Source organism: Syngnathus scovelli, chromosome 8, assembly GCF_024217435.2.
Source record: "Syngnathus scovelli strain Florida chromosome 8, RoL_Ssco_1.2, whole genome shotgun sequence".
Taxonomy (NCBI): domain Eukaryota; kingdom Metazoa; phylum Chordata; class Actinopteri; order Syngnathiformes; family Syngnathidae; genus Syngnathus; species Syngnathus scovelli.
In genome coordinates, this window is record NC_090854.1 from 2,098,014 (window position 1) to 2,111,731 (window position 13,718).

Here is a 13,718-nt window from a genome sequence, read left to right on the forward strand (position 1 = left end):
GCACCCTGAGACTGTACACTAGCCGTAAAGAAGGAGGCCGAGGACTGGCGAGCGTGAGAGCCACAATCCAAGATGAAACATCCAAGATCCATAAGTACATCAGGGATAAGGCCCCAACGGATGACGTGCTCAGTGAATGTCTCAGACAATGGGCATCAAAGGAAGATGAGGTGCTGGAGGGACCATCATGGGAGGACAAGCCCCTACATGGGATGTACCACCGAAACATAGCTGAAGTAGCTGATATCCAGAAATCCTACCAATGGCTAGAAAGAGCTGGTCTGAAGGACAGCACAGAGGCACTGATCCTGGCTGCACAAGACCAGGCCTTGAGCACCAGAGCAATAGAGGCCCAAATCTACCACACCAGACAAGACCCCAGGTGTAGATTGTGCAAAGAAGGTCCTGAGACAATCCAGCACATAACTGCAGGGTGTAAGATGCTGGCAGGTAAAGCATACATGGAGCGCCATAACCAAGTAGCTGGAATAGTGTACAGGAACATCTGTGCAGAGTATGGACTGGAAGTCCCAAGATCCAAGTGGGAAACACCTCCAAAGGTGGTAGAGAATGACCAAGCCAAGATCCTCTGGGACTTCCAGATCCAGACAGACAGAATGGTAATGGCGAACCAACCGGACATTGTGGTGGTGGACAAAGAGCAGAGGAAAGCCGTTGTGGTTGACATAGCCATCCCAAATGATGGTAACATTAGGAAAAAGGAACATGAGAAACTTGAGAAATATCAAGGGCTCAGAGAAGAGCTGGAGAAGACCTGGAGAGTTAAGACTTCAGTGGTACCTGTGGTCATTGGAGCACTAGGGGCAGTAACCCCCAAACTGGAGGAGTGGCTGAAACAGATCCCAGGAAAAACATCTGACATCTCAGTCCAGAAAAGTGCAGTACTAGGAACAGCAAAGATACTGCGTAGAACCCTCAAGCTCCCAGGCCTCTGGTAGAGGACCCGAGCTTGAAGGGAAAAAGAGACCACCCACGGGGGGTGAGGAAAAGTTTTTTTTTTTTATATATGAAAACCGCCCCCCCCCCCTTCTGTTTTGATTTGGTACTATATGAATGAAATACATGTTGGAACAGGAAGAACTGTTTTGACAGTTGGCAGCATAAATTGTAGAAAGCATCTCCCCCTTAGTTCCAATTAAAGGAAGTCAGAATCTTTCGGCATATCAAGAAATTTCAGACAATTCCATGTACCCAATTTTGTGGGAATAGTGTCGGGATGGCACCATCCTGTAACAATATGATTGTCCACCAGTGCACAAAGCAAAATCCATAAAGACATGAATGAGAGCGTTTTATATGAATGACAGATTCATGACCTCAGCATGAGTGCACCTTTGGTATAATTTAGAGTTGAGCCTGAGATCTAGGACTTCTCATTATATGACCTGGAAGAAGGATCCACCAGTCCTCTCAGACCTCTGTCAAACCTGCATTTTTTATTAAAGTTACCGGCTTCCCATTAAAGGGTTCAATAAGCCGGGTGAAGGGACTCGTCCGTATCTAACCACCCGAGTTAAATTAATTCTAACCAAATCAATCTAATTTCTTTATGACGCCAATCCCTTTCAAGTCAACAGACGCGTGTGCCGAGTAACTCAATTCGAGGCAAGTCGTCAAAATGACCGCGCCATAATGATGGCTCCCTTCGGTGGTCTGATGCTTTTGTTATGTTACGGATATTTTTAGATGTCTTTGTTAAGACCTCAGGGATTCGTTGGTCTAGCGCACCCTTGCACTAGTTTTGCCGAAGTAACTATTTATATGGGTCTGCTCTACTTTGTTGCTGAAGTAGCGAGCCTATTTGTCTTTATTCGATGAAGGATCGAATTAATGGAAGTATGACAATAATAGTATTTGAGAAGAAATTTAATGCATTAATTCTTAGTTCTAAAACTATATATAAACTCTTAACCGTTGAAATTCTTCAACCAACTTAATTGTTTAACGAATAATATTCCTCTTAAAACGAATTAAAATTGCTTTAAACAAATTATAATTATCCTGCAAATAATTTTGAAGGCAAATTAATTTAGCAATTGTCCGAGTGGTACTTAGACGCGGCCCGACAAATACGGAACGGGCCCGTGACCAACGGACAATTAAACAAATTTAAACCTAACAATCATCCTACTAGTCTAATTCAAACCCATTCGTTATCTTTCTCCAGTGAAGTAAATATTTAAACGAATTAAATATTTAACGAAATGAACTGATCCTTCAAATAATTTTGAAGGCAATTTAATTTGGCAATTGTTCGAGTGAAACTTAAACGCGGCCCGACAAATACAGGACGGGCCCGTGACCAACGGACAATTAACCCAATTTGACTTCTAACAATTATCCAACTAATCTAATTTAAACACTTGGTTAATTTTATTTATTACGGTACGATTTTATACCATAATAACCACCCGTCAATGAATCGAATTGTCACACCAACAACAAACAATCGATTGCATATATCATACAAATTAGCGCACAACGGATTTAAATGAGTATACGTATAAGACACATTTATTGAAGAAGCATGAAATAGAATTACAAATCTTAATTCCTTAATTCCTTAATTCCAAAAAATGAACAACTTCACATACTGATACTTGCCTTTCCTCAAATCTACCACTGTAAAAACTGAACAATACACACACCCATGAAAGTTTGATACCAATAGGGAGTTAAAGTATCCACACTCTCAGATATTCATTGAATATACATTGATTTTAATTTTTTTTAAATAGTAAATAACAATCATCTTGTAATGAATATTCAATGATCATAAACTTTCAATGAGAACACCCTCCAAGGATGCCAAAAAAGGGTGACAAAAAGGGTACTCTGAGCTGTTGTTTGGTCAGACCCTACCAGAGCCCAAGCTGTGTTTAAAGGCAAGTCCAACTATGTGTAGTCGAAACTTCTCCGCCGAGCACACCAGTTCGGGCTCCTTTCCTACCAGACAGGTGTTGTTCCATGCCCCAAGAGCAAGCTTCTGATTGGACCACCAATCCTTTGCCTGGCACCTGCTCACAAGGCACCCTGTGGCCTCTCCCACAGGTGGTGAGCCAGACGCAGTGGCGGTGCGCTAAAGAGCCGTTCCAGAGGGGGGCTAGGTGTCCTGTGTCCGGGCAAGGAAAAAGGAAGCCCATTTTTCTCAGTCATCATAAGGGGTCTTTTGAGCGGTGCTTTGTCTGGTCCCTCACCTAGCACCTGTTTGCCATGGGTGACCCTCCCAGGGGAATAAAGCCCCAGACAACTTTTCTCCTAGGATCATATATATATATATATATATATATATACACACACACACATATATGTATGTATATGTATGAGAGTACAGTCAGTATAATAAACTTCATTTTAAGAAATAATAGCATGAGCATGAACTTCCATTCACCAACTGCCAGAATGCCGCACTATTGTATGCGAACAGTAAGTACTTTTTTGTTTTGTCTTTACAGGACATACAAGCTAGAATCCAAGAAAAGGTACTACTGGTCTAATGCCTGTGACAAGACGTTTTCCAAGTCATGTGACCTTACTGCACATAACCTGCACTATTTCGGCTTCTACATGTTGCGTGTGCGCACCAATGACAACTCCAGTCACTCAGAATGGGTGCAGAAAGAATTTTGTCCTGAGAAGCATGGTGAGAAATTGTGGGAAAGTGTGGTAACGTTACGGAATACTCCAAAATTAGGACCCTTCGGTCCCTTGTATGTACTTGGTTTTGAGCTAGGTATACATTTTTCAGGGCAGCAGTATGTCTGAATTAGGTAACCCTGCCCAGGAGGTTGAATGAGTGGACCCTTTCAATGGTTGTTAGGTAGAAGGTCATCGGCAGCTGCTTCTCAAGATAGTTTAGTGCAGGGGTGCCCAATACGTCGATCGCGATCGACCGGTCGATCACCTGGCCACTACTGGTCGATCACGTGACATTAAAATGTTTTTGTTTTTTTTTCGCACTTGACGCGTGCGCAAACAATGGCGCTAACAACACAACACTAACGCTCGCGGGTTCCCTCCAATTGTCAGATCCCTGTTTTTTCTCTTAAACTTAAGAAAGGGTATAAAAAGGGCAGCTGGACATAGTAAAAAGATTAGAAAAAAAAGTATCAATGGAATGGGAGGACTTTTTTTTCACGATGACACATATAGTTCCATGTGTTATCATTTGGACTTCAGAAAATTATGTCAGCCATATCCATATATATATGGAGCTGACGGCTGACTAGCTCAATCAGTAAGTGACATGACTTACAAACGGAAGACCCGGGTTCGATTCCCGGCAGGGGCACAATATGAGCAATGAGCGATTACCTTACCAGCAGTCAGTGTGGGTCCTTAGGCAAGACCCTTAACGATACCGCCTACCTCAGAGATAATGAGAGTACAAGAAACGAAAGACATGCCGGCTCAGACGTCGCCCGGACAAACAAGGTCTGCGTCAGGTGCTGGGGAACCAGAGCACCCTGATGAAAAATGGGCTACTGGAACAAGACACAAATGGGCGAGATCCGAGAATAAGGATCTGTTGGAATGCTACTACTTCAGCAACCCGGGCGAGAGGGGTTACATGCGGAGAATGCGGGAACAGTGGCAACTTCAATACCCACAGTCAACACTATCGGCCAAGCAACTAGTAGCTCAATGTTCCAATATCCATAAACGGCACCTGCTATCACACCTCGAGATTGATGAGATACAACACAAATGCCATAGCGAAGGCCAACCAGAGCACCAGGTCAGAGACGAGTTAAATCCATGTAAAAGCCCAGAGGTTGGGTACGAAACCCCAATAAGCACAATCAAGCTGAACGAGGCAGCAACTGACCTGAAGAACAAGATCACGGTGAGAATGAATGCTCGGGAACCTAGATACACACTGCAGAGGCTAAGTGAAGTACCCTCAGAAAGTCTCCTAGAAGATGTGAATGCAGCATTGACAACAATTCCTACGGCTACCATCACTGAAACCAATGAGCTGATATACACCTCAGCAGCAGTGATCCTAGAAATGCTTGGCTACAAGAAGAATGACCATATGCGACCACAACAGTGCCCACCATGGAAGAGAAGGCTGGAGGCCAAAATCAAGATATCACGGAGAGAAGTGAGCCAAATGACAGAGGCCCAGAAAGGTGCAATGAAAAAGCAAGTTCCCAAGAAATACAGCCATATGCCCATACCTGAAGCACTCGAAACTGCCAAACAAAGACTCCAAGCCTTGGCCAGCCGCCTAAAGAGGTACACAAGAGAGAATGAAGCCAGACGAATAAACAGGTTGTTCACAACACAACCAGCGAAAGTGTACGCTCAGTGGCAGGGGAATAATAGCAGAGCAGACCCACCAAGGCTGGAAACTGAACAGTACTGGAAGGATATATGGGAGCGGGAGGCATCACATAAGAAGGATGCACAGTGGCTGGTGGCTCTGAGAAAGGACCACAGCAAGCTCCCTGAACAGAACCCAGTAACCATCACAGTGGCAGACATCCAGAGAAGAGTCTCAGGAATGAAAAACTGGACAGCACCAGGCCCTGACATGATCCACAGCTACTGGCTCAAGAAACTTACAACTCTCCATGAGCGCCTGGCAGCACAAATGAACCAGCTGCTAAGGGATGGGACTCACCCTGAATGGCTAACCCAAGGGCGTACGATCCTGATCCAGAAGGATCCATCAAAGGGTACAGTCCCATCCAACTACCGGCCAATCACCTGCCTCTCCACAACATGGAAGCTGATGTCGGGCATACTATCAGATAAGATCAGCAGGCACATGGATCAATACATGAGCACTGCTCAGAAAGGGATTGGTAAAAATACCAGAGGAGCAAAACATCAACTCCTGGTGGATAGAACAGTCACCCAAGACTGCAGAACTAGACGTACCAACCTGAGCACTGCCTGGATTGATTACAAGAAAGCATATGACTCAATGCCACATACTTGGATCACTGAATGCTTGAGGCTGTACAACATCAATGGGACTCTGAGAACCTTCATCGCCAACTCGATGAAACAGTGGAAAACCACACTTGAAGCCAATGGCAAGCCACTTGCACACGTGACCATCAAATGTGGTATATACCAAGGAGACGCTCTGTCCCCAATGCTGTTCTGTATAGGACTGAACCCCCTCAGCCAAATAATCAACAAGACGGGCTATGGATACCAACTCAGGAATGGGGCCACCATCAGCCACCTCCTCTACATGGATGACATAAAGCTGTACGCTAAGAACGAGCGGGACATTGACTCCCTGATCCACACTACCAGGATCTACAGCTCTGACATCGGAATGTCATTCGGACTTGAGAAATGTGGCCGCATGGTGACTAAAAGAGGAAAGGTAATCCACACAGAGGGGGTCTCACTCCCAGAAGGAACAATAGCAGACATTGAGGACAGCTACAAATACCTTGGAATTCCACAGGCAAATGGCAACCTTGACGAGGAAACAAGGAAAGCAGCCACAGCCAAATACCTCCATCGAGTAAGGCAAGTCCTAAGAAGTCAGCTCAATGGCAAGAACAAGTCCCTAGCCATTAACAGCTACGCCCTACCAGTAATCAGGTACCCTGCAGGAATCATACGGTGGCCAAAGGAAGATATACAGACCACAGATATCAAGACACGGAAGCTCCTAACCATGCATGGAGGGTTCCATCCCAAGTCCAGCACCCTGAGACTGTACACTAGCCGTAAAGAAGGAGGCCGAGGACTAGCGAGCGTGAGAGCCACGATCCAAGATGAAACATCCAAGATCCATAAGTACATCAGGGATAAGGCCCCAACGGATGACGTGCTCAGTGAATGTCTCAGACAATGGGCATCAAAGGAAGATGAGGTGCTGGAGGGACCATCATGGGAGGACAAGCCCCTACATGGGATGTACCACCGAAACATAGCTGAAGTAGCTGATATCCAGAAATCCTACCAATGGCTAGAAAGAGCTGGTCTGAAGGACAGCACAGAGGCACTGATCCTGGCTGCACAAGAACAGGCCTTGAGCACCAGAGCAATAGAGGCCCAAATCTACCACACCAGACAAGACCCCAGGTGTAGATTGTGCAAAGAAGGTCCTGAGACAATCCAGCACATAACTGCAGGGTGTAAGATGCTGGCAGGTAAAGCATACATGGAGCGCCATAACCAAGTAGCTGGAATAGTGTACAGGAACATCTGTGCAGAGTATGGACTGGAAGTCCCAAGATCCAAGTGGGAAACACCTCCAAAGGTGGTAGAGAATGACCAAGCCAAGATCCTCTGGGACTTCCAGATCCAGACAGACAGAATGGTAATGGCGAACCAACCGGACATTGTGGTGGTGGACAAAGAGCAGAGGAAAGCCGTTGTGGTTGACATAGCCATCCCAAATGATGGTAACATTAGGAAAAAGGAACATGAGAAACTTGAGAAATATCAAGGGCTCAGAGAAGAGCTGGAGAAGACCTGGAGAGTTAAGACTTCAGTGGTACCTGTGGTCATTGGAGCACTAGGGGCAGTAACCCCCAAACTGGAGGAGTGGCTGAAACAGATCCCAGGAAAAACATCTGACATCTCAGTCCAGAAAAGTGCAGTACTAGGAACAGCAAAGATACTGCGTAGAACCCTCAAGCTCCCAGGCCTCTGGTAGAGGACCCGAGCTTGAAGGGAAAAAGAGACCACCCACGGGGGGTGAGGAAAAGTTTTTTTTTTTTTTTATATATATAATATAATATAATATAATATATATATATATATATATATATTATATATATATATATATATATATATATATATATATATATATATATATTATATATATATATATATATATATATATATATATATATATATATTATATATATAATATTTTTTTGATCATTTCAAAAGTAGCTCGCGAGCTGAAAATGTTTGGGCACCCCTGGTTTAGTGGCTAAACTTCAGTCACTTAATTCACTCGTGTGTGTACCACGAGAGTCCTACCTAGTACACACTTATGACGAGAGTCTCGCTATAAATTTAATTTACTAGATTTTCCCATTGCTTTGCTTTCTCATAGGCTACTTCTGTGTCATGTACTGATTTGCTAGTTAACAGCCAAGCAAACCGATCATCACTGATGACCAATGACATTTTGAATACTGTGATCAATGGCTCTATCATTCAAATCATATTTAAATAACCCAGTCACATAAAAAAATATTTATTCTTCACAGATTTTAACCTGTTTGTTGTTGAGCAAGATTGACGTTCGTGTATATTTTGTTTCATAAAACCGTGACTGTTAGAGTTGTGCTCACTCTAACTTATTTTGCAAGAACCACACGGAGATGTTAGGGTTTTTCAGATTATCCTTATCGTATGATTACGTTGGAATGCAACCGGTTGCATTCCAACATAATCATACGATAAGGATAATCTGAAAAACCCTAACAACTGTGATCGTATGACATACAACGACTCTGTCATGTTTTTGCCGACTGTGGAGTGAAAGTAATGTTTTTGATTGATATTGTAAGATTGAAATTACTTTTACAGTTTGCATTCAGATCAATTGAAAATTCATTATTTAAAAATACAAAAGTTACTACCACTAACTTGTGGCAAATCAGTGTCAAGGGGTTGAAGAATACTACATTCATTTGAAAATTGCAGAAAAATCATGATCCTAAATCTTCCCTTAGATTTGGGGATGGCCAGGGAGTGTGGCCATAGCATCGCCCCTGCTGTAACCCCATACTTCACAGCGGGTTGATTTCACAGTTCCTTTTGTGAACTGTATTTGTGCCAACGTGGATTTAATGTTGTAAATAACCATACTAATAGCCACCAATTCTCTGATTTCTTTTCTCTTCTGCCTTATAGCTGCAATTGGTCCACCATCCAAAGTGGAACTGACTGTTGCTGTAAACAACATTGATGTTTTTATTTCCGATCCATTGACCAGTTCAAACCACTCCATGAGGCAGAATCTTAAAAAGTTGTACTACTACATTGTGTACTGGGAACGTAATGTAGACAAGCAGGTAGGAATTTAGATTTATTTCTTTATCTAATCTGCATAAACGGTATACTTTTGTCAAATAGGTGGAAAGTTCATTAACATCTGATCTTGAGGCAGCCGTGGTTCAGGTGGTAGGGCGCATCGTTCGTTACCTGAGGGTCGACGGTTTGTATCTCGAGTCACATGTGTTTGTGTCCTTGGGCAAGACACTTCACACACCTTGCCACAAGTACTTCTCACACTGGCGAATCCTTGGGTGTGAATCTTTGGTGGGAGTCGGAGGGGCCGTAGTTAAAGTTAAAGTCCCAATGATCGTCACACACACATCTGGGTGTGTTGAAGTTTGTCCTCTGCATTTAACCCATCCCCGCAGGCAGCCACGCTTTTGTCGGCCCTCTGCATTTAACCCATCCCCGCAGGCAGCCACGCTTTTGTCGGCCTGCAACAGGGCAACTTTGGCTACTTGTGTAGTTTACCGCTACCAGAGGGTGAAAAGTCCTTGGCTTCTATAGAAATGCACAATAAAAATCCTATGCATTATGATAGTCATCTTATAGCCGCATATTTAAAGTATTCTACAGCAGACACGCTAGTTTGTTTTACACTAATTTACCTTATCAAGCCTCAAAACAAACCCTTTTGATGAGACTTCATATATGAGAACAATATTCAACATCCTCTTTTGTGAAACAAAAAATATATGTATATACATAAAAGTATTTACTTTGTATTTTTTTCACATTCAATTGACCTGTTGCCATTTTTATGTATGTAGAACAGTTGTATGTAACAGCAAACAATTTTGCCAAAGACTTATTATTCACTAAATGCATGTTTGTACCAATTTGTGCACATAACCTACGTATGGTCACGAACGACAAAAAAGTTGAGTAGTCTGAGAAGGCCATAACTTATAGACAGGTGTCAGGAGTTTTTTTTTATGCTGCATGCGCTGTAAGCTGTTCTCTCCAGATAGAAAACAAGTGTGATAGCTTGCAGAAGGAATGCACTGTCTATTCTATACAGTACTCAATAACATAATGATAATGAACTGCTATCTGTCTTTCAGGTACTACAACCCCAAATCATAAACACAAGTGTTAAGATGGTAACTTTGCCAGACTTGAACTATTGGACATTGTACTGTGTTCGGGTCCAGTCACGTTCTGACCATCCCGATAAGAGGAGCAAATTTAACTTACCATATTGCATTCAGACTGATGGTAACTATTTTTTTTAATCTTAAATAACTGTCCCCACGCACACACAATTTTGCATCTCTCATCAATATGTTTGAGGCAAACTAACAAATATAACCACAAAAACTTGCAGTACTCTTTATTTTAAAACTACTGCACAGCTAGAAACAACAGCATATATACTGAACATATGATGCATGACAAAATCGTACAGTGATCATCTTTGTTTCTTTTTTTTTCAACAGGCCATACACCTTGGTGGCAAACTGTTGTGTACTTCTTAGGCTCTTTGCTGATGGCGTGTACAGTTGTGCTGCTCGTCTTGTATATTCTCTTTAGGTGTTACAGCATTTTCAAGGCAACGTTCTATCCCTTGATCCAGCTTCCATCATTTTTCCATAAGGTATGGAGGTGCAAGACAAAAAGACTAGAAAAATAATTTTCTGACACAAGATGTATTTTTTCATTGTTCCTTCAAATTATTATATCACACACTCACACCTATCTTGTCACAACCCTGAACTGATCACAAGTCAATACGTATGCTTACATGCGAGTTCCCCCATACCCTGGTTTATTTGGTAACGGGCCGAAAAGAAAGATGAACCTTGTTTAAAACAAGTGCCTTGGTCCTTGGAACAACTCTTTCTCTTTTTGCAGTTTATTTCATAATTACTTAGAGGATAATTAGTCAGGTTGATAACCTTAAGCAAAGAAAACATTGTATTACTTCAAGTCCAGCCAAGTTCAGCAATTGCATACATACACTAGGAAACATGAAGCACAAGTAACCACAAATTGATTGAGCCACTCAAAGCCAAGACGAACGTAGTTTGTAGTTCAAACCAAACAATTCAAACAAACGAAACATTTTGAACAAACTAAGCATTGAAGTCCATTTCCTACCAGTTGCGTGTGACCAGAAACTGAGGAGTCTCTTTGGGTTTTTTTAATTTGCTTTTTCTGTTAAAGTAATCTTTCTTACACTAAGCGTCTTTCCCTTCTTTGTTCCCCAGCTTTAATACTGGTCTTTAGGTAATACGGCTGTCCCTGTCATCTGGCAGGAAGTTTGGTAAATTTGGCTGTTTTTTTTTAATTTGACTTTTTCCCCCTGCTGGTGTGGAGGGGGGCTAGTGGATATTTTGTTTGAATAATTTCTGCTTCTGTTAGTTGACTTGACACCTCACACTTGATGTCTTGGTTCTTGAACCCAGAGAGGTCACATGAGTTCTGGATGCCTGCGATTGCTTCTTTCTTGATGGTTGATGTTTACCTTTGTTCTTCCATTTTATTGCAGCCCTCCATACCATCCATACCCAGGCAACAACTCTGATCACCTTGGTTAGGCTGATGAACCTCCTGACGTCAATCAGTTCTTAAATTGCAGATCCAGCTGGAGGTCTTTGGGTTTTAGTCTTGGGCTCTTTTCCATCTGTGGTGCCTTGTGGAGCACCGTGGTCTCTTTTGCCTGGGATTTTTGCTGGATCAATTGCTCCAGTAGAAGGCACATTGCATGTGCCTTTCCTGACCTGGAATCTCATCAGTGCTGCTGCTAAGGCTTTTCTTTGGAGTTTGTTAATCCCTTCTCTGGCTTAGACAGCAACTTTTTTAGCAGACTTTTTTGGCCACTCTACCACAGCCAGCTTGAGGAATTTAGGTTCGTTCTGCCGTACACAATCCTCTTGGAATCCAGAATCTTCTGGAGCTGCACCTCGTTATAATGTCTGCAACATAGATGTCCCCCTGGATCCACCACCAGTCATCAGAGGATGTGGTCTTCTGGATTTCGCCAACTTTGTTTGCGAAGAAAGTTCGACATTCAACATCCCAACACAGTTTGACTGTCCGGCAGATAGAAACATCCTACAATTTCAATTTGACTGTGCTTTTTGATGTACCTTCTGAGGCGAGTTGCATAAACAACGCCACATATTTTAGCCTTGACTGGTTCTCCTTTCTGGTCAAGTGGTGTGGGCTTTGCTTTGGACTCAACGAGTCTGACTTCAGTGCCCTGTGCCGTCTCCCATCTGAGGTACACCACAGCTTCGTAACTCTGCTCGCTCCCATCGGAGAATGTCACTCCCCAGGGTTTTCGGGTTTAGTTGCACGGTGTGAGGCTTTTGTGGAAGGTAATTTGACAGAGGCGGATGTATTCTTCAAACAACTGGATTGCTTCTTCCCTCAATATTTCTGACAATGGCTTGTCCCACGTGTCTCAGGTTGTGCTTGTTCCAGCCTCTCCTGACTAGGATGGCACCCTTCTGTTTAGCAGGAGTGACAATATATGACCTATTGGGTCACACAGGTTAGCTACTTGGCTTAGCAACTGCCAGAGATCATAGGGTACAGTTTGTCACTTTCAACCAGGTAGGTTCCATGGGCTTTGTCATCGTCTTCTCTCCTTTGATTTGGGAAAATAAGCACTTTGCATGACGATGCTCCTGGCGTGAGTGTCTCCCTCCCACATTGGCCTGACCTGACTCAGGGCTTAAGAAAGAATCCACCAGCTTTCAGGATCTCTTCGACTCCTCTGGTGATTTCGTCCACCTTGCCCAGGTCATTGTGGAAGGTATGCACATCCTCAACATAAGAGACTTCCTCCAGGATCCTACGCTTCTCCTTCAGGTGAGTAAACATGGGTAGCTTCGCAGTCTCTCTCATGGCAAGCTATACAATGCACCTTGCTGGTCAGTCTCCAATGTTGACTCGGGTGATGGCAAACTCAAGCTCACCATCTTCTGTTTCTTTCCAGGTCTTCCAACCACACTGAATTATACATCTTTTTTGATGTCACCAAGTGCAGCATGCATACCTCTTCTGAACCGGAGTAGCACTGCATGAATTGGATTGAGGACGTCAGGCCCTTTCAACAGAAGATTGTTCAGGCCGAGTCCCTTGAACTTCTGGCTGCTGTTTCAGACCAGACGCACAGGTGTTGTGACAGAGTGCAGGTTTGGTGCCACCAAGTGGCTGACATACCATACTGGTCCCTTCCACTTGGCTATCATTTCTTTGGTGAGCTTCAATGCTGCTCCTCTTTCCACCATTTCATGGACTTGACCTGCATATACCACCCTCTACTCTGGTTCCTTCTTGAGTTGCTTCTTTGTTCTCAGAAAAGTGGCTTCTACTCCACTCCTATTATTGGGTAGAGAAGTTGTATCTTCAATCCACGGGTATTTTGTCTCCCAGTGTGGTTCATCGATGTGATCCTTTGTCGACATAGGTGAGGCATGCTCTGATGATTTCCAGTTCTCTTTACTCGATTAGTCATGTCTTTGCGTCCTGGCTGGCAGTTGCCGCATCCACATCCTTCACACTTTAGCTCGCAAGCTGCTCCAATTATGTCCCATTTCCACCAGTTGAGGAAGTCTTTGTAACAGTGCTTTTGGTTTCAGCTTTGAATCCCTCTGTGTCACGGAGTTTTTGATATTTCAGAGCTGTGGTTCTCATGGATCGTGCGAAATGCGTTTTGGATTTGTGAGCTGCCAAATCAACTTCTTCAAAGA

The 13,718-nt window shown here is 43.3% G+C and overlaps 1 protein-coding gene across 11 annotated transcripts in view; it reads left to right on the forward strand.

The window, feature by feature from the left end:
* Positions 1-13,718, forward strand: part of il10rb (interleukin 10 receptor, beta) — a 185,409-nt gene that overhangs the window by 38,470 nt on the left and 133,221 nt on the right. For all 11 annotated transcript variants that reach the window (XR_011087269.1, XR_011087266.1, XR_011087267.1 and 8 more), the window contains 4 exons: positions 3,477-3,664; positions 8,872-9,032; positions 10,080-10,233; positions 10,455-10,612. Coding sequence is in view for 6 of the 11 variants with exons in the window: in XM_049727084.2 (XP_049583041.1) it covers positions 3,477-3,664; positions 8,872-9,032; positions 10,080-10,233; positions 10,455-10,612 (661 nt within the window). In the remaining 5 variants the exon portion in view is untranslated. The remainder of the gene's footprint in view (positions 1-3,476; positions 3,665-8,871; positions 9,033-10,079; positions 10,234-10,454; positions 10,613-13,718) is intronic.